The sequence below is a fragment of the Oncorhynchus clarkii genome, chromosome 18, assembly GCF_045791955.1.
Source record: "Oncorhynchus clarkii lewisi isolate Uvic-CL-2024 chromosome 18, UVic_Ocla_1.0, whole genome shotgun sequence".
Classification (NCBI taxonomy): domain Eukaryota; kingdom Metazoa; phylum Chordata; class Actinopteri; order Salmoniformes; family Salmonidae; genus Oncorhynchus; species Oncorhynchus clarkii.
Window position 1 is genome coordinate 23,403,708 of NC_092164.1, and position 20,038 is coordinate 23,423,745.

A 20,038-nucleotide genomic window follows, 5' to 3' on the forward strand; every position below is an offset into this window, starting at 1 on the left:
CCTAAAGACTATCAGACCATGAGAAACAAGGAAACCTGGCACCATCCCTACGGTGAAGCATGGTGGTGACAGCATCATGCTGTGGGGATGTTTTTCAGCAGCAGGGACTGAGAGTTTAGTTAGGATTGAGGGATTATGGAGCAAAGTACAGAGAGATCCTTGATGAAAACCTGCTCTCAGGACCTCACCTTCCAACAGGACAGCAATCCTAAGCACATAGCCAAGACAATGCAGGAGTGGCTTCGGGACAAGTCTTGAATGTCCTTGAGTGGCCCAGCCAGAGCCCGGACTTGAACCTGTTCAAACATCTCTGGAGAGACCTGAAAATAGCTGAGCAGTGACGCTCCCCGTCCAACTTGACAGAGGTTGAGAGGATCTGCCGAGAAGAATGGGAGAAACTCACTAAATACAGGTGTCCCAAGCTTGTAGCGTCATACCCAATAAGTCTCAAGGCTGTAATCGCTGACAAAGGTGCTTCAACAAAGTACTAAGTAAAAGGTCTGAATACTTATGTGATATTTTTGTATTTTATTTTTTATACATTTGTAAAAAAATATATATATTAAAAAAACATGTGCATTATTGTGTGCAGATTGATCAGAAATAAAATATATTTAAACAATTTTAGAATAAGGGGTCTGGATACTTTCCGAATGGAATATGAGTAAGCTCTGTCAAGAATCCAGTGTATAAATAAATATGCTTTGTGTATAAACAGTGTCACTGAAATACAATGTACAGTAGGAGAAATGTAATATTATGATGTGCTACGTCGGTGATAAAGTATTTAAATAGACAGTGTGAAATGGGAAGTGACCAGTGGTTCTGTGTGTGTGTGTGTGTGTGTGCATCACCTGGTAGACGGCTAGTGATGGCTGTTCAACAGTCTAGTAACAGCCTAGTAATAGAAGCAGTTTTTTAGAGTCTCTGTCTTAGCTTTGATGCCCCTGTACTGTCGGACGGGAGCCGACAGAACAGTTCGTGGCTCGGATGGCTAAGGTCCTTAATGATCTTATTGGCCTTTACTTTGACACCGGGTGCCTTAGATGTCCTGGAGGGCAAGCAGCGTGCCCCTGGTAATGCGTTGGACTGCCCGCACTACCTTCTGGAGAGCCATAATGCAGTTGAGGGCAGAGCAGTTACCCTACCAGGTGGTGATGCAGACCAACAGAATGCTCACAATGGTGCATCTGTAGAAGTTTGTGAGGGTCTTAGGGGCCCTGCAGAATTTCTTCAGCCACCACGATGTCGGTGTGCCGAGACCATTTCAGGTCCTCAGTGATGTACATGCCAAGGAACTTAAAGCGTTTGACCCTATCCAATCTTCTCGTGTTGCCTCTGTCTTTGCTTCTCCAGTGTTACCTTGAAAATTGAGGTCCCCATGGATCCCATGCTGTCTAGATCTACTGTTGTTGTTTGACGTGTGCTATGCCTTGAATGATGACAAAAGGCCGCATTTTGTCCTGATTATGTTCGATGACTTGGCGATTGTAGACAGTGGGAACACAACCTTGCGGTAAGTTACAGTGATATAAACTGCAACAGGCTTTTTTATGTTCTTTCCCATGTTTCTAAGCATGGCTTTCCTGCATTACATATATACTTCTCATTTGTAGTTGTAATTCCAAACAAAAATGTACATTCTCGGAAGACAACATTCGATTCTATTCTTTTTTTATTCTGACTTCCAATTCTTGCTGTGCTCTGTGCTCACCTTTTTAAAACACGACTAAAACGTATCTTTCCAGATGATGAGCCCAGCTGGGTGGTGTTGTGTTGTTGTGCCTGCAGGACCCCCAACATCGACATGCTGCCTCAGGAGGGGGTGAGGCTGACGCAGCACATCGCTGCGCCCCCCCCCCTCTGTACGCCCAGCAGGGCAGCCTTCCTGACGGGCCGATACCCGATACGATCCGGTGAGGCGAGTCATAAACAACAAATCAAATGTTATAAGTCACATGCGCCGAACGGGCGTAGACTTTACTGTAAAATAGTAACACAATAGCAATACAATATACACAACAACAAGAGCTCAATGTGTAGCCTATCCTCCTGGGGTTTGACACAAAGCTTTGCCTAGTACTATAATTGGATCACTTAACAGATCACTAGCTAGTATTGATAGGCCTAACTAGTATTATGTGGTGTTAGGGATGCATTAGTTAGGCTATGTGGAGAGAGCAGTTCATAGGACAGGATAACTAGCACGTTGACCACAATGCAGCAGGATGAAAAGTACATCATCATTCCACTGTATAATTTTATACTTTGTTACTCTCCCCACTTTGTGATTTCACATCAGTTTTTGATCCTATTTTTGTCTTGGACAGTTAGGGGGTGTATATCATCTCTGCTGCATCTGGCAGTCTTCCCAAAGAAGAAGTCACCTTTGCCAAGGTCGCCAAACGGCAGGGCTACGAGACTGCTCTCATAGGTGAGCCAAAGTTCTCTCCATTGTTACTATTCAAGCGTCTTTAGGTCCATGAAAAACTCTACAATATAACCCATTTATTATCGTCATGAGTATGTATCAATACACTTTGGGAATAGGGAACACGCAGAAGCAGTGGCAGTTAATTTGATTGGTTGCAGCGATGTGTCTGTTTTGTAGGTTTGAAGGTTTTTTTTCAATTCTGTCTGTATCAGCTACATGATTGATTTGAACTGAATAATAGCTTTCGTACTCGTTATTGGCTTCTCAATGGTTGTACAGACAAAGTACATTTACATGTGAGTTGACATTCAACGTCTTTGATGTGCAACATGCCTCACAGGCTTTTCAGTAACCCGTCTTGACATATTATTAAATGTAATCCTTTTCATCATCAGCCTTTTTCCTCCACAACTGAAAACACGTTATGTGTTGTCTTTCAAGGTCGTTGTTCTTTGAAGATGCCTTAAAAGTTGCCGGTTTATATGGTCCATCACCTGCCCCTTCTCTCCACTGTAGGAAAATGGCACTGTGGTCTTAACTGTGAGAGGAACGACGACTACTGTCACCACCCCGGTGCTCACGGCTTCGACCACTTCTACGGTATAACCCTGACCAACCTGCGTGACTGTCAGCCCGGCCGCGGCTCCATCTTTACCAATGTCCAAGCACACACACCCTTCAAGGTGATGTGCAGTGTACAATACATGTCGAGGAGGTACACTGTTTTGGTTGAACCTTTTAAAATGGTTGGGAGCGTGTGTAGAGTGTCTTCTCCATCTGCATTGCTTGCTGTTTGGGGTTACAGGCTGGGTTTCTGTAATAGCACTTTGTGACATCTGCTGATATAAAAAGGTATTTCTAAATACATTAGATTTGTCTGCAGTTTACTCTCCATTAGTCAGCACCTCTACGGCCGTTTTGGGGTGTGCTTCAGCTCATGCTTTTGACTACAGTGTTGCGTTGAGTATTTGAACTTTTATTTATGTGTCCTGGTGTAGCATGCGGTCACGGATCTGTTTCTGCTCTTGCCAACTCCATTGCTGTCATTGTCAAGCCAAACAAAGTGATAAGGAGTTGGCATGATGGCATAAACAGACTGGTAGCCAGACTAGTTTTAATGTTGTTTGTTGTATGTAGTTTGTTTGACCTTTTAGCTAACAAAGAAAGTTGTCCCTCAGGGATATAGGATAGCACACATTCTCAACTCTACCCTACAAGACCCTGGGAGTGGGTGTGGCTACCGTGACCTTCCTGCATGCGCGGGGCGTGGTCACCGTGTGGAGGAAGCTGGTGCTGAAGGTGGTGGCGTTGGTGGGCGCCGTGGCGGCCATCTATGGTACGTTCGTTGCCAACTTCCCCGACTTCAGCTGCTTTTGTGATGAGGAACCGGGAGGTGGACGAGCAGCCGTATGTCTCAGAGAACCTGACCCAGAGAATGACAGATGAAGCACAGAACTTTTGAGAAAGGTGTTTAAATTTATATTTCCCCTACTACATGATAGATTGAGACAGAATAGAAGCCAAATCAAGTGTTTGTGTGTTCGTGAGTGTGTTTGATTATTGTTTATTTATGTCTTGTGTGTGGGAAGAAACTCTAAAGGGCATGTAAGGAAAGTGTGTGTAAAGGGTTGGTGACCTAGGTGACTGTCTGTAAAATGAAAGCATACTGTACACGGGAGTTTCCATTGTTGTCATACAATTATTTTCTTCCATTTACACCGTGTGTGTTTACTATTTTGACAGGAACTCTGCACTACCCTTCCTGTTGTTCTTCTCCTTCATCCAAGTGCACACGGCCATGTTTGCATCGCCAGCCTTTCAGGGGACCAGTCAGCACGGTATCTATGGAAACGCAATCCAGGAAGTAGACTGGAGTGTAGGTAAGACTTGATATTTACTCTATATTGCTGTATGGCTTTCTTTTTTTATGTCCAATAAGTTATAAGGTTGCAAGATTTGAAATGTCCACACTAATTATATTTAAAAGTTGGACGATTTGATTGGATTTGACCTATTATGTCCTGTTTCATAACATCTGTTCGTAGGTCAGCTCATGCAGACTCTGGACCGGTTGAACCTGAGGGAGAACACACTGGTTTACCTGACCTCAGACCAGTTGGCGCACCTTGAGGAGATCACAGTCCGGGGGGAGGTGCACAGAGGCTGGAATGGCATATAGAAAGGTACAGTCTGTAACAGCTTCAAAAGAACAGGTCAACAGAGGCCGAACAGCCAGATGTCACATTTTCGGTTAAAACAATATTTTTTGTTAATAGGTTACTTTTTTTTTTATAGGAGTAAAAATACTCAACCTAAAAAGTGCAGGTGCAGAGAGGCTTTTGTTTGCATCTGCGGTGGTTTAGTAGGGTATATTTATAGGAATGTAAATGGGAAGTCAGAACCAGTCAACGTATAGAATAGAATAGTAGATTACTAGATAAATTGCTCAGGTTATCTAAATGTCCTCATGCATAAGAGACGAGGCGTTTCCATGAAAGGTTCTGGTAAGCCTTATATTTCAGTCGAGTGATAAAGGACTTCCCATATTCTCAGTCCTCAGAAAGTGCTTCGATCTGTCTCTGAGCAGTAGGGAAATCCACCAACTGGGAGGGGAGGGATCCAAGTTCCAGGACTGCTCCATTGGACTGGGATGTTACCTGCAGGGAAAGACATTGATGAACCCACCAGCAACATGGACATCTTCCCTACTGTGGTGAAGCTAGCCGGAGGGACGGCACTGGGGGACAGGTGAGTGCTGTGAAATTGCTGAGGTCTGAGGGGCATTGTTTGTTCAAGTACTTCTATCTATTCCTATGGTTAAGTCCAAAGCACTAGAAGGGTTTTCTAGCAGCCCCGTCTGTCAGTCAAAACTACAGCGTTTGGAATCTAGGTCACCATAGATATTATATGCACTCTCAGTGCTCTGAATCACCCCCTAACTAGAGACATTATATTCACAATAGGTGTCAAAAGGGACCTGCTAGAAAAAATCTCAGCTAATGAAAAAACGGATCAGGCTGATCTAAACCTTTGATCAAAGGTTTTCAAGGGCCTTTGAGGTCTCTGCCTACGCAAAGGATCATTCCTACAGCATGCTCCATTTCTGTGTCTCAGAGATAATTTATTGGGTGTGTGTTTGTGTGTGTCTTCTCTTCCTAGAGTGCTATACGGTCATGACCTCATACCCCTGCTGCAGGGGAAAGTTGAGAGATCAAAGCACGAGTTTCTCTTCCATTACTGTAACGCCTACCTCAACATTGTCAGGTGGCAGCCTCCCAACAGTAAGTCCACATTTCCAATGTAATAGTTTTAAGAATGCAATTTAATTACTGTAACAGTGCTGCTAATTATGATTAAGAATTCCAAGGTTTTTTTGTAAGCAAGTTAACCTGTCTAGGACTGGGGTTAGGGTTAGCGGAACCCCCCCGCAACAGCCAGTGAAAGTGCAGGGCGCCAAATTCAAAACAACAAAAATCTCATAATTAAAATTCCTCAAGCATACAAGTATTTTACACCATTTTAAAGATAAAATTCTCGTTAATCCAGCCACAGTGTCTGATTTCAAAAGGGATTTACAGCGAAAGCACCACAAATGATTATGTTCGGTCACCACCAAGCCACAGAAAAACACAGCCATTTTTCCAGCCAAAGAGAGGAGTCACAAAAAGCAGAAATGGAGATAAAATGAATCACTAACCTTTGATGATCTCCGTCAGATGACACTCATAGGACTTCATGTTACACAATACATGTATGTTTTGTTTGATAAAGTTCATATTTATATAAAAAAATCTTGAGTTTACATTGGCGCGTTACGTTCAGTAGTTCTAAAACATGCAGTGATTGTGCAGAGAGCCACATCAAATGACAGAAATACTCATAATAAACATTGATAAAGATACGATTATTATACATGGAACTTTAGATAAACCTCTCCTTAATGCAACCGCTGTGTTAGATTTTTTTAAAACTTTACGGAGAAAGCAAACCATGCAATAATCTGAGTACAGCCTTTAGACAACAATTTAGCCAAAAAGATACCCGCCATATTGGGTAGTCAACATTACTCAGAAATAACATTTTAAATATTCACTTCCCTTTGATGATCTTCATCAGAATGCACTCCCAGGAATCCCAGTTCCACCATAAATGTTTGATTTGTTTGATAATGTCCATCAGTTATGTCCAACTATCTTCTTTTGTTAGGGTGTTTGGTAAACAAATCCAAAAGCGCGTTCAGGTCGCGCCGAACGTCGGGCGAAAAGTTCAAAAAAGTTCCGTTACAGCCCGTAGAAACATGCCAAACTAAGTATGGAATCAATCTTTAGGATGTTTTTAACATAAAACTTAATTAATGTTTCAACCGGACAATTCCTTTGTCTGTACAAATGAAGTGGAACGTAGCTACCTTTAACGTGAGCGCGCCAGACCGAGGCTGTGGCACTCTGCCGGACCACACACTTAAAGAGCCCTTATGAGCCCCTCCTTTAGAGTAGAATCCTCAAAACAGGTTCTAAATACTGTTGACATCTAGTGGAAGCCTTGGGAAGTGAAACATAACTAATATCCCACTGTATCTTCAATGGGGGCTGAGTTGAAAAACTTCAAACCTCTGATTTCCCACTTCCTGGTTGGATTTTTTTCTCAGGTTTTTGCCTGCTATATGGGTTCTGTTGTACTCACAGACATCAACAGTTTTAGAAACTTCAGAGTGTTTTCTATCCAAATGTACTAATTATATCCAAGCTGATTATATCCAAGCTACCCAATACTGCCTCCTACCCCAAAGAAGTTAACTTGAAAAGTAAACTACTATGGTGGTTGTAATTCATTGTAAATCTTTAAGGTTATTCAAAATGGAAGGTGTTCTTTTTCACTCCGGACTTCTACCCCGAGAACAGGACAGCCTGCATGCATACCCATGCCTGTTTCTGCACCGCATCCTACGTGACCTACCATGACCCCCCTTTGCTCTTTGACTTCTCCTGCGACCCCCTTTGGAGACCACGCCCCTGACCCCAGACACGGAATCCGCCTTCCACTCGGTCGTGGAGGAGATCCGGGTTGCAGTGGCCGTCCATAAGGAGTCCATCACCCCCGTTCAGGACCAGCTCGCCCCGGGACACCTCCTATGGAAGCCTTGCCTGCAGCCCTGCTGCTCCTCCCTTTCCCAGCTCTGCAGGTGGGAGAGAGATGGTGGGAGAGACGGCCACCGGAGCACTGCAGCAGCAGACTCTCCACAGGACCAGCTCATCATTGCTTAACACTGCGGGGAGGGTAACGTAGGAACCCAGAACCAATCTTTTAGAATGTATGTAAACAAAATCGGAGTGAGACAAACGGCAGGGAAAATACCCCCATTTTAACTGGACTTGTTGGTAGAAGTAACCTGGATCTACTTTACGTGTGTGTGTGTGACCTCACTGGGTGATCCGTAATAACAGACTTTTTAGGATTTGTCCTCTCAGGAACACCAGTAAAACATACAGTAAATTGTGTCACCTATGCTTGCTCCCTGAGGGGTTTATGCAGATGCTGCTATTTGGACTAACATGTCATTTTAAAGCACTTTGTGACAAATGTATTTGTAAAAAAATATATAAAAAAAATAGGAGCAATATGAATCAAATGTGATTGTTGAGGCCAGCACCTCAGTGCACTGATTAGCACAAGGTCCAACTCAAGTTGAATTTCTAGTTTTATTCTCCGGGGTGCTACAATAACCCTGTGTTACCCTTGTAGGTTACCGATAATCATTTAATCACTGTTCATCATTTAGACACTACAGGGCCTCTGTAAAAGGCATCTGCACTTCCAAGAAGCAATGGAACTGAGTGGGCAACCAACATGAAAAGACATGGCTGTATTAACGAATAGAGCTGTATTAAGATGTTCAGTAGAGCTGCCGTGTCTAATGCCAACAGTCAGTACAGAGTCAGCCAGAGTCCCTGAGCCACACATGGCTCATCCCCCTGTGGCCACAGCCAGCCGTAAATCTTCATCACCCAGACTAGCTTTAAGCTTAGCTCTTCATTTGATCTCAGATTTCAGTGACGTTTAGTTAATATGTATCTTAGTCTCCCGTTAACTCTATATCCAGCAGTCTATTTGTCACCAACTGACATTAGCAAATCTCTGAATATTAAGGAGTGCTCTCTCCCCTGTTTAGTCATTTATATGATGGATGCTGAATTCAGATTTTTTTTTGTGCGCATTCCCACACACCCGTTGCATTTTATTACCATGTGTTCATTTGTTTCAACACATTTTTCTGGTGTAAATGATTAATGGTCTGATTTAGGTGGGGTACCAGCTACAACAGCACTACTGTTGCTACTAATAACTACCAGCACCAACTACAGAACGACAGCCACTATCACTAGAACTGGGATTGATATTCTACTTGACTGATATTCTGACATTGTGTATAAATCTAATTATTTTCCTCCATCCATGGCCCTGTAATCACGGTGGCTGATCATTATTGGATCCATCCACAACAGAGAGAGTTTGGCAGTGATAGAAGCCAGCTCTTTATCTTGTCTTTGACTCGGGCTTGCGTCCCAAATGGCACCCTATTCCCTACATTGTGCACCACTTTTGACCAGTGGCCAGGGCTCTGGTCAAAAGTGGTGCACTATTTAGAGTGCCATTTGGGACGTAGCTCCCGTGTGTCGGCTTGGCCACTGGTCCGTCACATCCAGCCCAGCCTCTATGCTCCCGGACGCCAGAGAAGTGGAGCGCAGCAGAGTTTTCCTCAGAGGAGAAAACCTAAACAATATTAAACCATACGCCAGGGAATCTATGTCCCCAGGTGTTAATTACAACTGTGGACAAAAAATTGGGCTAATTATTAACAACAGCAGGGAGGCTGGATAGCGGTAGGAAAACACCATGGTTACTTTACTTTAGTGTGTGGATGGTAAATCCTGTTTACTTACAGGACTGTATGGCCTAGTTTGTGATGTACAACTGATGTACAATTCATTGAAACACTGATTGTGACATAACAGATATTTTTATGATTGGACAAAAATGTTTACATAGTCATTATGTGGTTTCTGATCAAGCTAAATCTCAGCTTTAGTGTACAGATCAGCTCTTTGCCCTCATGCTGACGAGTGTACAGTGCTAAACGTTATTTATCTCAACTCATCCGTCTTTTTGGACAATTATGCTTTTATCAGTCACATTTGGTAAGTAGTTATGATAATTCAGCCTTGTCATGTTAATAGATGCAGATATGGTTCTTCAATGTTTTGGGGTTAGACTATTTCAGCAATTGCTACTGGATTTCAAGACCGCGAGTCATTTAAACAGAGCACATTTGGCCTTGGTTTCTATCCAGGCATGAAGAAGAAGTATCCTCAGATCCGGTGGGAGGTGTGTGTAGTGAGTGTGTGTGAGTTCAACCACCGGGGGGGGGGGAGAAGATCTCTTGAACACAGTGCACGCCGATACCCGAGGAAGTTAAATGGTTCCTCAGGTGGAGAGAAGAACGTGCAGAGTTCAAACAACCATTTCTATGGTAACATCAAAGGGGTACTCCATTCTTGTCCTGGAGGAGCTGAAGGACCTCTGCTAGGTTAGCGTGACGCCACTGCCCGTTATATTATGTACTTCTGTGAAGTGCCCTACTGATTTCCCCACCGCCTGCCACTACTGGCTCAGGGGTAATGGATCGCTGCTGGAAATTGATGGTGAGGCGTGTTCAAAGACTGATTTTCACCTAGTTACCTCACATGAGATATATAGTTACATGCAGTTGGCTGATATTCCAACGTCTCCTCGGATTATAGAGTAGCTATTACTGTTGATTTCATGGGCTACAGTGGATTTGCAAAGAGAAAATTATACATTTTACTTGAATTATTGTATTTTCTTTATTTTACACACTTTAAAATCTAAAATAAATAATGTGATTACACCATATTTACCATAAAAAACACTATAATAAAAAGAATACTCAATTGAAATACAACACTACTGGATCCAGTTTTCGTTCTTCAGAAACCTCACTGCATCGTCATGACCCTCTTTACAATACTGGTTCATCCTTTCCTCTAACGGAGGGAATAAGGACTGGTTTAACCTGATGATGTTCTCCTTGGAAAACTGAGGGATTAAAACAACACAAAACATCAACAAAAACAATTGCAAAATCAAAAGCAATTTTAAATACTGCAAAAGAACTGTCCAGGCAAAATGATGTGCAAAACCATACAATGAATGCAATACACACTTGTTGAAGATGTGTACTGTCTGTATCCCTGTGAACATGTAATCAAACGGTGATCACACTCACCATTACGTCCATGTTGGCCAGTTTGAGGTGGAGGTTCATGAGCCCTCTGTGTTTTGGGCAGATGTCTTGGGGACCTGCGAAGGGGGAGACTGTGATGGTACGTCCCTCTGGCAGGATGGGGAGACTATCCGTGAATCCCCCGTCAATCCATTTCTGAAGGATGTGTGTTACAGTTAAGTTGATAGATTTTCAGTTATAAACAAACAAAAAAGTAACAGTAAGCTCGTAAAGGATAACATCCATGGGTTGAGTTTGAGATGCAGTTCAAGTTATTACCTGTCCTTGCCATTCCACCGGTTTGATTCCAGCATAGACGGGCACAAAACTACTGGCCAAGAGTGCCTTAAATTAAAAGAAGCAAAAGCTAGGTCAGACCTAATCCTAAAATATGTAGCGAAAGAGATTTGTAAAGGTTCCTCGACCCACACATATTGTTAGATATGCATTGCTCTGTCACTTGACTGGCTAAAACACAGAACTGACCCAGCAATGCAGTGTATCAGGGGGAAAACAATGGCCATGCTCCTCAAACATTTGCGACAACATTTTGTGTTAAAGCCAAGGTACAGTAATATAATCTGCTCAGGCTTGTGGCCGGCTACCTTTATGAGGTCCTCCCTGGAGGCAAAGCTGGACACGATGGTGTTCTTGCCACTTTTTGAATGTGTTATAGAGATGTGAAGGTGATTGCCTGCTTTAATGTGGGCATCGCCAGGCAGAAACTCCTCGATTCCCTCCCTGGGGAGAACAAAGGGACAGATGCTTTTTTGTCATGTTTTTTATAATTAATTTAACAACACTGTACGGCTCTATAATAAAACATGCACTTATTACACGATCTGTTGGCTGTGTAATGCGTGCACTTAATGAAGATACAAACGCAAACATTGTTCAGTTCTATAGCCTTAGGTTTAATTTACTCCCACAAATGAATAGCTCCATTTATTATAAAGGTGTTACAAATGAAAAAATGATTGACACACCCAGTTATCTAGACGTGGCTTTAACGCAAAGAAATACACGGTGTACAAAGCATTATGAACACTTATTCCCATTCAACCCAACCAACTGGCTCTCTGTGTTTCCGCCTGTCTAACTATGTGTGCATATGCATCTGAATATGACTGTTCTATACACTGAGTATACAACACATTAAGAACACCTGCTCTTTCCATGACATAAGACTGACCAGGTGAATCCAGGTGAAAGCTATGATCCCTTATTGATGTCACTTATTAAATCCACTTCAATCAGTGTAGATGAAGGGGAGGAGACCGGTTAAAGATGGATTTTTTTTGCCACCTAAAGGACATGAAGCCAACTTGACACAACTGTGAGAAGCACTGTAGTCAACATGGGCTATGCTTTCGACAACTTGCAGCTCAATACTATGGTGTTCCTAATCTTGGTATATTCAGTGTATAGCTCTCTCAGAATTAGTGACTACCTGAGTGTAAGCATGAAGTTATATCCAGGAGTCACAGCTCCAAACCTCTGGCTTCTGACATCTTTCGCAAATCTGAAGGTAAACTCTTTGACACTCTATTGGAAAAAGACCAAATGCATCAACCAGCAGTAGGCCTAAACACAACAAAAATGTACAAGGAAAAGAAGAAAGAAGAATAGGCTGATGATGATGATGATGAAGACCTTACTATCTTACCTGTAGTTTGTCTGGAGCAGTGACCATCACTGCAGCCACCAGAGCTCCAGCAGATGCCCCGGCACATGCCCTGAGAGAGCTCACCAGCTTGTCTCCATGTCTCAGGATGGCTCCACATGCGCCCAGTTGGTAGATACCCAGGAATCCACACGCAGCAAAAGAAAGGTTCACCACTGGCACTGTCATCTCTATAAAGAGAACATAGATAGCATTATTCATTGAATAAACTATGGGGTTGATTGACAAACATAGCTACTGTAACTTCACCAGTGAAATATCGTGTAAAAGCCTAATCAAATCCATATTAGCACAGTGGAATTTTGTAGCTAGATAACTGCATGGGGCAGGCAGCACTAGTAAATATGATGTGGGAAACTGTAGTAGGCTAGGCTGAACAACATACGTAGTAGGCTTATTCACTCATTACAGAGGCAGTCGAACTAATACTGTAAACTACAACAAGTCCCCCTGCACGTTAATAACAAGTGTAGCATTCAAGGTTTATCTACACACACATAAAAAAAAAGCTTCCTTACCGTTTATGGTGGGATTGCGGTTTTAGAAACAATTGCAGTAAACTAAAACTGCTTATTCTGCACCGCTTTACAAATACGATGACAATGTAAAAAGGTGCTAGATCCGTGCTTTACTTCCGGGTTTCCCGCGCTGTTTCAAAATAAAAGCCTACAACGATTTACAAAACTATCCGTTGAAATTGACTAAACCTGTAAGAAAACATTGGGATACATGGTCTGGTTTGTGTTTGTGCAATAAAAAGTGAAATGTCTACTGAACAAATTATACTTTGACATCTATCGAAGCAGCTGAGCTACAATAATGCATATTTGTCCCGGTATCTTCCAGCGCATGTGTTCCGGCTTCAGGCAAACACGCTGCGGTCTTGGGCCCGTTGCGAGCCACGCATTTACACTTTATGACTTAAAAAAATTAAACACTCTTAAAACTCTATCCCCACAGTGGACAAGTCATAATACCCATAAAATCCAGCAAAAACAGATTTATTTTCCATAGAGGATTTTAGAACCACTTCAAACAAGGTATGTGTTTCATGGCTTTCCCTGGCGTGACGTTTTGATAACTCTGTAAATCTCTCTCTGACAAGGTGACTTTTATCAATATATTCGGCTCAATTTACTCTCAGATTCGAAAATACTAGTAGCATCAAAGTAGACATGCAAGACTACAAATCCCTCCAAGCTCCTGCACATCTGGCACATGCATTTCAGTGGAGGCTGCTAAGGGGAGGAAGGCTCATAATAATGGCTGGAATGGAGCAAATGGAATGGCATCAAACACATGGAAACAATTAATGAGCATGCACGCTAAAGAAGCCTTTCTATTGACTCCATTTATTGACTCCAAAACACCAAAAGAAAGATGCCCAGGGCCCCTGCTCATCTGTATGAACATGCCTTAGGCATGCTGCAAGGAGGCATGAGGACTGCAGATGTGGCCAGTGCAATAAATTGCAATGTCCGTACTGTGAGACGCCTAAGACAGCGCTACAGGGAGACAGGATGGACAGCTTATCATCCTCGCAGTGGCATACCACGTGTAACAACACCTGCACAGGATCGGTACATCCGAACATCACACCTGGGGGACAGGCACAGGATGGCAACAACAACTGCCCGAGTTGCACAAGGAACGCACAATCCCTCCATCAGTGCTCAGACTGTCCACAATAGGCTGAGAGAGGCTGGACTGACAGCTTGTAGACTTGTTGTAAGGCAGTTCCTCACCAGACATCACCAGACATCACCAGACATCACCGACTACTTTGCCTATGGGCACAAACCCACCCTCGATGGACCAGACAGGAATGGCAAAAAGTGCTTTTCACCGACGAGTTGCGGCTTTGTCTCACCAGGGGTGATGGTCGGATTCAAGTTTATCGTCGAAGGAATGAGCGTTACACTGAGGCTTGTACTCTGGAGTGGGATCGATTTGGAGGTGGAGGGTCCGTCATGGTCTGGGGAGGTGTGTCACAGCATCATCGGACCAAGCTTGTTGTCATTACAGACAATCTCAACGCTGTCCGTTACAGGGAAGACATCCTCCTCCCTCATGTGGTACCCTTCCTGCAGGCTCATCCTGACATGACCCTTCAGCATGACAATGCCACCAGCCATACCAGCCATACTCGTTCTGTGCTTGATTTCCTGCAAGACAGGAATGTCAGTGTTCTGCCATGGTCAGCGAAGAGCCCGGATCTCAATCACATTGAGTACTTCTGAGACCTGTTTGATCGGAGGGTGATTCCCCCCAGAAATGTCCAGGAACTTGCAGGTGACAAATCTGGTGCAGTCCATGAGGAAGAGATGCACTGCAGTACTTAATGCAGCTGGTGGCCACACCAGATGCTGACTGTTACTTTTGATTTTGACCCTCCCCCCTTTGTTCAGGGACACATTATTCAATTTCTGTTAGTCACATGTCTTTGGAACTTGTTCAGTTCATGTCTCAGTTGTTAAATATTGTTATGTTCATACAAATATTTACACATGTTAAGTTTGCTGGAAATAAACGCAGTTGACAGTGAGAGGACGTTTCTTTTTTTGCTGAGTTTATATTTTAATAATTGATTCATTAGCCCATTGTTGACATAGTCCCAAAATGTTTAGCTTGTCAGCAATCAACTTTTCAAGATATGCACATTTCAAAATACAGAAATCATCCCTGTATGATGCATTTTGCATCATATGATACTGCGTTTTTAATGTACAGTATGTTCATACGATATCTGGTTGACTATCAAAATCGATGATGGCCTCCTGGAGTTCAGGGCCCCCCCAAAACGTTTAGGGGGGCCCCCTGGAGGTTCCCTTCGTGCCCGGTCAGTAATTCAGCCATGATTACTACAAGGTTTAGAAAGCTGGTTTACCTCCCAAACTAATTTACCTACCAATCTGTAAAATAGTAGCTGAAATGGGCTAATTGAGTGAATGTCAGTGACTGACATAATAAGAAAAAAACTGCTGATGCAGTATTAAAAAAAATGAAATTGCAACCTTGTGTATTCTACTATTCTAACTCGCAACAGTAAGTTGAGACCCCAACTGAGTTCCCACAGTAAAAAATAAATAATAATAATATATATTTGTCTAACGGTAAGTCCGCCACTGACTGGAGGTACTCTCTTTGCTGCATGTGGGTTTGGATCATGTGTGTCAGTCGCTGAGAGTGAGGGGGGCGGACAGGCTGAGGGAGACCTAGTCCCCTTTGTATTATTGGACTGGCTGACCCAACTATACTGAAAACAAATATAAATGCAACATGCAACAATTTCAATGATTTTTACTGAGTTACAGTTCACATTTGGAAATCAGTGAATTGAAATAAATTCAGTAGGCCCTAATCTATGGATTTCACATGACTGGGCAGGACTGCAGCCATGGGTGGGCCTGGGTGGGCATAGACCACCCACTGGGGAGCCAGCCCTAGCCAATCAGAATGCCCCCCCCCCCCCCCTCTTTCCCAGACAATTCCACATTGAAGAAGCTGGATGTGGAGGTCCTGGGCTGGCGTGGTCTACAGTTGTGAGGCCAGTTGGATGTACTGCCAAATGATCTAAAATGACATTGGAGGCGGCTTATGGTAGAAAAATTAACATAAAATGATCTGGCAACAGCACGGGTGTACGTTCCTGCAGTCAGCATGCCAATTGCACGCTCCCTCAAAACTTGAAATATCTGTGGCATTGTGTTGTGTGACAAAGCTGCACATTTTAGAGTGGCCTTTTATTGACAACAGAACAAGGTGCACCTGTGTAATGATCATTCTGTTTAATCAGCCAGGTGGATGGATTATTTTGGCAAAGGAGAAATGCTCACTAACAGGGATGTAAACAAAGTTGTGCACAACATTTGAGAGAAATAATGAAGTGTAACCAACACTTTACATGTTGCATTTATATTTTTGTTCAGTATACTGTATATTATACACACTCTCACTAATTGCAATGATGAGCCTCCAAACCCTTAGAGATGAACACCTGTGTTATTATTGTTCTTCAGCCATGGCTCTTCTCTTTGCTGTGACAAGTCATTTTGTGTTATAAAGAATGAAGCCAGTGTCCCCCATTTAGATGAATAGGGCATGTGTGGTTTAATTGTTGTGGCCTGACTAGATTGCAGTTTGATGGCTCAACATCCTAAACGTGCCAGACAGGATCCTGGAGAAGGAGAACACATTGGACCGATTAATCGTCTGCCTTGTCTGCTGCCCTGCCAACGATGCCCACATATGGAGCCTCCTGTAAGGTACATGTAAGGGAATAGGAAGGAGGACTCTGTTGGGACCGAGTTGAAACAGCACAGGGGACCACATGAAGACTATTGTCCTCTGAAATTACAAAAATGTATGTTTTAATTATTTCAGATTAATTGCATATTTTCTTGTCTGAAGCAGAAAATTATTTCAATTAGTTATTTTAATAATGTCTACATCCTAATTTACATCAGTATTTTCAACCAGTTAATGTATTCTAATAGAGAGCCCAGTTTATCCCCCCCTAAAGTTGCATCCACGTACATAACCTTATCATGTTGTGACTTTAATAATAAACTTGTTGTGTATATATACGCTTATATTATTAACTAGAGCTAGATAGCCTCTGTCTGTATCTCTCTACACTTTAAGCACAGTCCCCAGAGTTCAATTCTTCCTTTGCAACCACTTCAAACAGTCAGCACTTATTTCCCAAGGCCCCAGAATACCAGAACAATAGGAATTCTCCCTAGTCTCACACATACTCCTCCTTACTGGCTTGTCAGCACAAATTCCCTGCTCCTTTAGTCTTGCTTATGGTTATATATAATGTGCATTAGACGGGTTACGCTCTCTAGAGAAAAACATTGGCTCTATCGTGTCGTTCAGGAGTAGGTGTGTGTGTGTGTGTGTGTGTCTGTGTGTCTGTGTGTGTGTGTGTGTGTGTGTCTGTGTGTGTGTGTGTCTGTGTGTGTGTGTGTCTTGTGTGTGTGTGTCTGTGTGTGTGTGTCTGTGTGTGTGTCTGTGTGTGTGTGTGTGTGTGTGTGTGTGTGTGTGTGTCTGTGTGGGTGGGTGGGTGGGTGGGTGATGGACTGTTTAAATGATGAAGTGGAGATAATGTGTGGGTGAAATGTGGAGATGTCGGTAATAACACGAGTGTGGCGGGTAAACATTTTTCTTCATGGTTTAAACACAGAAGAGACAGAATCAGGTCTGACTGACTCAATAGTAGCACCATGTCTGTGAAAGCCCAACCAATGTTGTTGAGTCTCATTAAATCAATACTCCAAGACACACTACCCTTATTCAATATGACCCACTGTATGATCTTAAGGTCGACGTTAACAGTCTGGTACCAATAACTGCCCATGGCAATGTACAATATGATAACTCTTGATTACATGGAGATTCAATGAGACCAATATAGCTATGAGTGTAAATTGCATAAAATCTGAATCATTTGGACCGCTTAAGCATTATAGCCTCTGTGTACTCACTTACAACACATCATAACACGTTCTAATGTAAGAGTAAGAAAGTGAAAAAACGACAAGTTCCTCGGTGTACCCAATACTGATAATCTGAAGTAGTCCACCCACACAGACAGTGTTGTGAAGAAGGCGTGACAGCGCCTCTAACCTCAGGAGACTGAAGAAATTTGACTTGGCCCCTAAGACCCTCACACATTTTACAGATGCACTATTGAGAACATCTTGTCGTGCTGTATCACCGCCTGGTATGGCAACAGCACCGCCACCAACCGCATGGCTCTCCAGAGGGTGGTGCGGTCTGCCCAATTCATCACTGGGGGCACACTGCCTGCCCTCCAGGACACCTACAGCACCCGATGTCACAAGAAGGTCAAAAAGATCGCCCGAGCCACGGCCTGTTCATCCTGCTATCATCCAGAACACAAGGTCGGTACAGGTGCATCAAAGCTGCGACTGAGAGACTGAAAAACATCTTCTATCTCAAGGCCATCACAGTAGTTAAGTCAATGCCACTCCGACGTTGCTCGTCCTAATATTTATATATTTCTTAATTCCATTCTTTTACTTTTAGATCTGTGTGTATTGTTGTGAATGGTTAGATACTACTGCACTGTTGGAGCTAGGAACACAAGCATTTCGCTACACCCGCAATAACATCTACTAAATATGTGTATGTGACCAATAACATTTGATTTGATTTGAGATGGTGCAATTGTGGAATTCATTTTTCCTCCCATGTCTCATCACCCCCTACAGTAAAATGATTGCAATATCTCTCTCAAGGACAAAACGAGCTAAATGAAGTAGTCCAATTTCAGATATAAAGCTTATGGAACGAGGACATAATTAAAATTAAGACAAGAAACTACTCGACAAAAGAATTATGTGGAGGAAAGAAAAGCTGTAAGAGCATCCTCTTCCTCTGTGCTGTGAAATGGAATGATGGCTGAATGGTGCTGAGACTGAAACCAGGACTTTGTCCCAAATGGCACCTTATTGTCTAGATGGCGCCCTGCTTTTGACCAAGCCCAATAGGGGTCTGTTCAAAAGTTGTGTACTACATAGTGGATAGGTTGCCATTAGGACGCAATCCAGAGGTAATTCGAGTTCTCATGGCTAGTGCTTACCGATAAAGCCAGGAGCTTTATGTTTGGTGTGAGGGAGGCAGTAGGGAGGGATAGATGGAGGGAGAGAGGGAGGCAGTAGAGAGGGATAAACAGGGGAGGGAGGGAGGCAGTAGGGAGGGATAGATGGAGGGAAAGAGAGAGGGAGGGGGCATTATTTCTCTCTCCCCGTCCGGCCACTGCTCATGATTGTAACTGCCACCGCAAAGACAGAGCAAGGTCATGTTGATAAAATAAATCTGCTAAAAGATCAAATACTTCCTGTAGATTGAAGGGGAAATGCAATTCATGAGCTGGGGGGATGGAAAGAGAAATCAAAGAGGGGGATTGAAAGAGGAGTGGAGGGCAGGGTGCAGGGATGGATAGAGGGATGGAAGGACAACAGGCAGACCTATAGAAAAGACCATTAGATGAGACAGATGAAGGGGTAAAGGTGAGGCGCCTTTCAGACAGCCCATTATTAGCTATCTGCACTGTGTACAAAGAGTATGAATATTCGAATGATATCACTATCAATAGAACTCTGTCTGCACATGGAGGAAGAGAGGACGTGAGTGGGTATTCAACTCGCTAAAATCGCATTTCTCGTCATAATAGGACTGCTGCATCACTTATTGATGTATTTCATTTTGCATGGAAGTGATTTGATTGTTCAGCATGTAGAACTGAACAATATATCAGATGAACGACAACGCTGTACACTGTAGAAGAACAATAAGAATATTACATTTTTTCATTAACTTGCAGAGAAGGGGAAATTGCCTTTGTTCACAACCCACAGCACAAATGTAAACGTCATCAGACCCAATTAGAGCTGCATGTGGGTAAAAATAGCGGACAAATATAGCCTTTAAATCAACCAAGACTGAAGGTAAGAACAAAGCTATGGGTGGAACTGTGAATGGCATCATGACGTCAGAAAGCTAGGCTTATATTAGACATAGCACAGAGAGGGCCTGTCTCAATATTGTTTTGACAGCGAGGTCACCTGTGAAACAAGTCAGTGTTAGC

General features: G+C 43.0%; 1 protein-coding gene and 1 pseudogene across 1 annotated transcript; one reads left to right on the top strand and one right to left on the bottom strand.

Annotated features, from left to right (window-relative positions):
• The first annotated feature begins 1,245 nt into the window (after positions 1 to 1,245).
• Positions 1,246 to 7,997, top strand: LOC139372276 (steryl-sulfatase-like; annotated as a pseudogene).
• A 2,310-nt stretch (positions 7,998 to 10,307) lies between these two features.
• On the bottom strand, positions 10,308 to 13,026 carry LOC139372536 (patatin-like phospholipase domain containing 4). Its single transcript, XM_071112273.1, has 7 exons — positions 12,939 to 13,026; positions 12,403 to 12,588; positions 12,187 to 12,281; positions 11,342 to 11,477; positions 11,016 to 11,081; positions 10,740 to 10,892; positions 10,308 to 10,549 (listed from the first exon to the last, which is right to left on the bottom strand). Exons 2-7 carry the CDS (start codon positions 12,586 to 12,588, stop codon positions 10,418 to 10,420), a joined length of 768 nt encoding a protein of 255 aa, XP_070968374.1. The 5' UTR covers positions 12,939 to 13,026; the 3' UTR covers positions 10,308 to 10,417.
• Between the last annotated feature and the right edge of the window lie 7,012 nt (positions 13,027 to 20,038).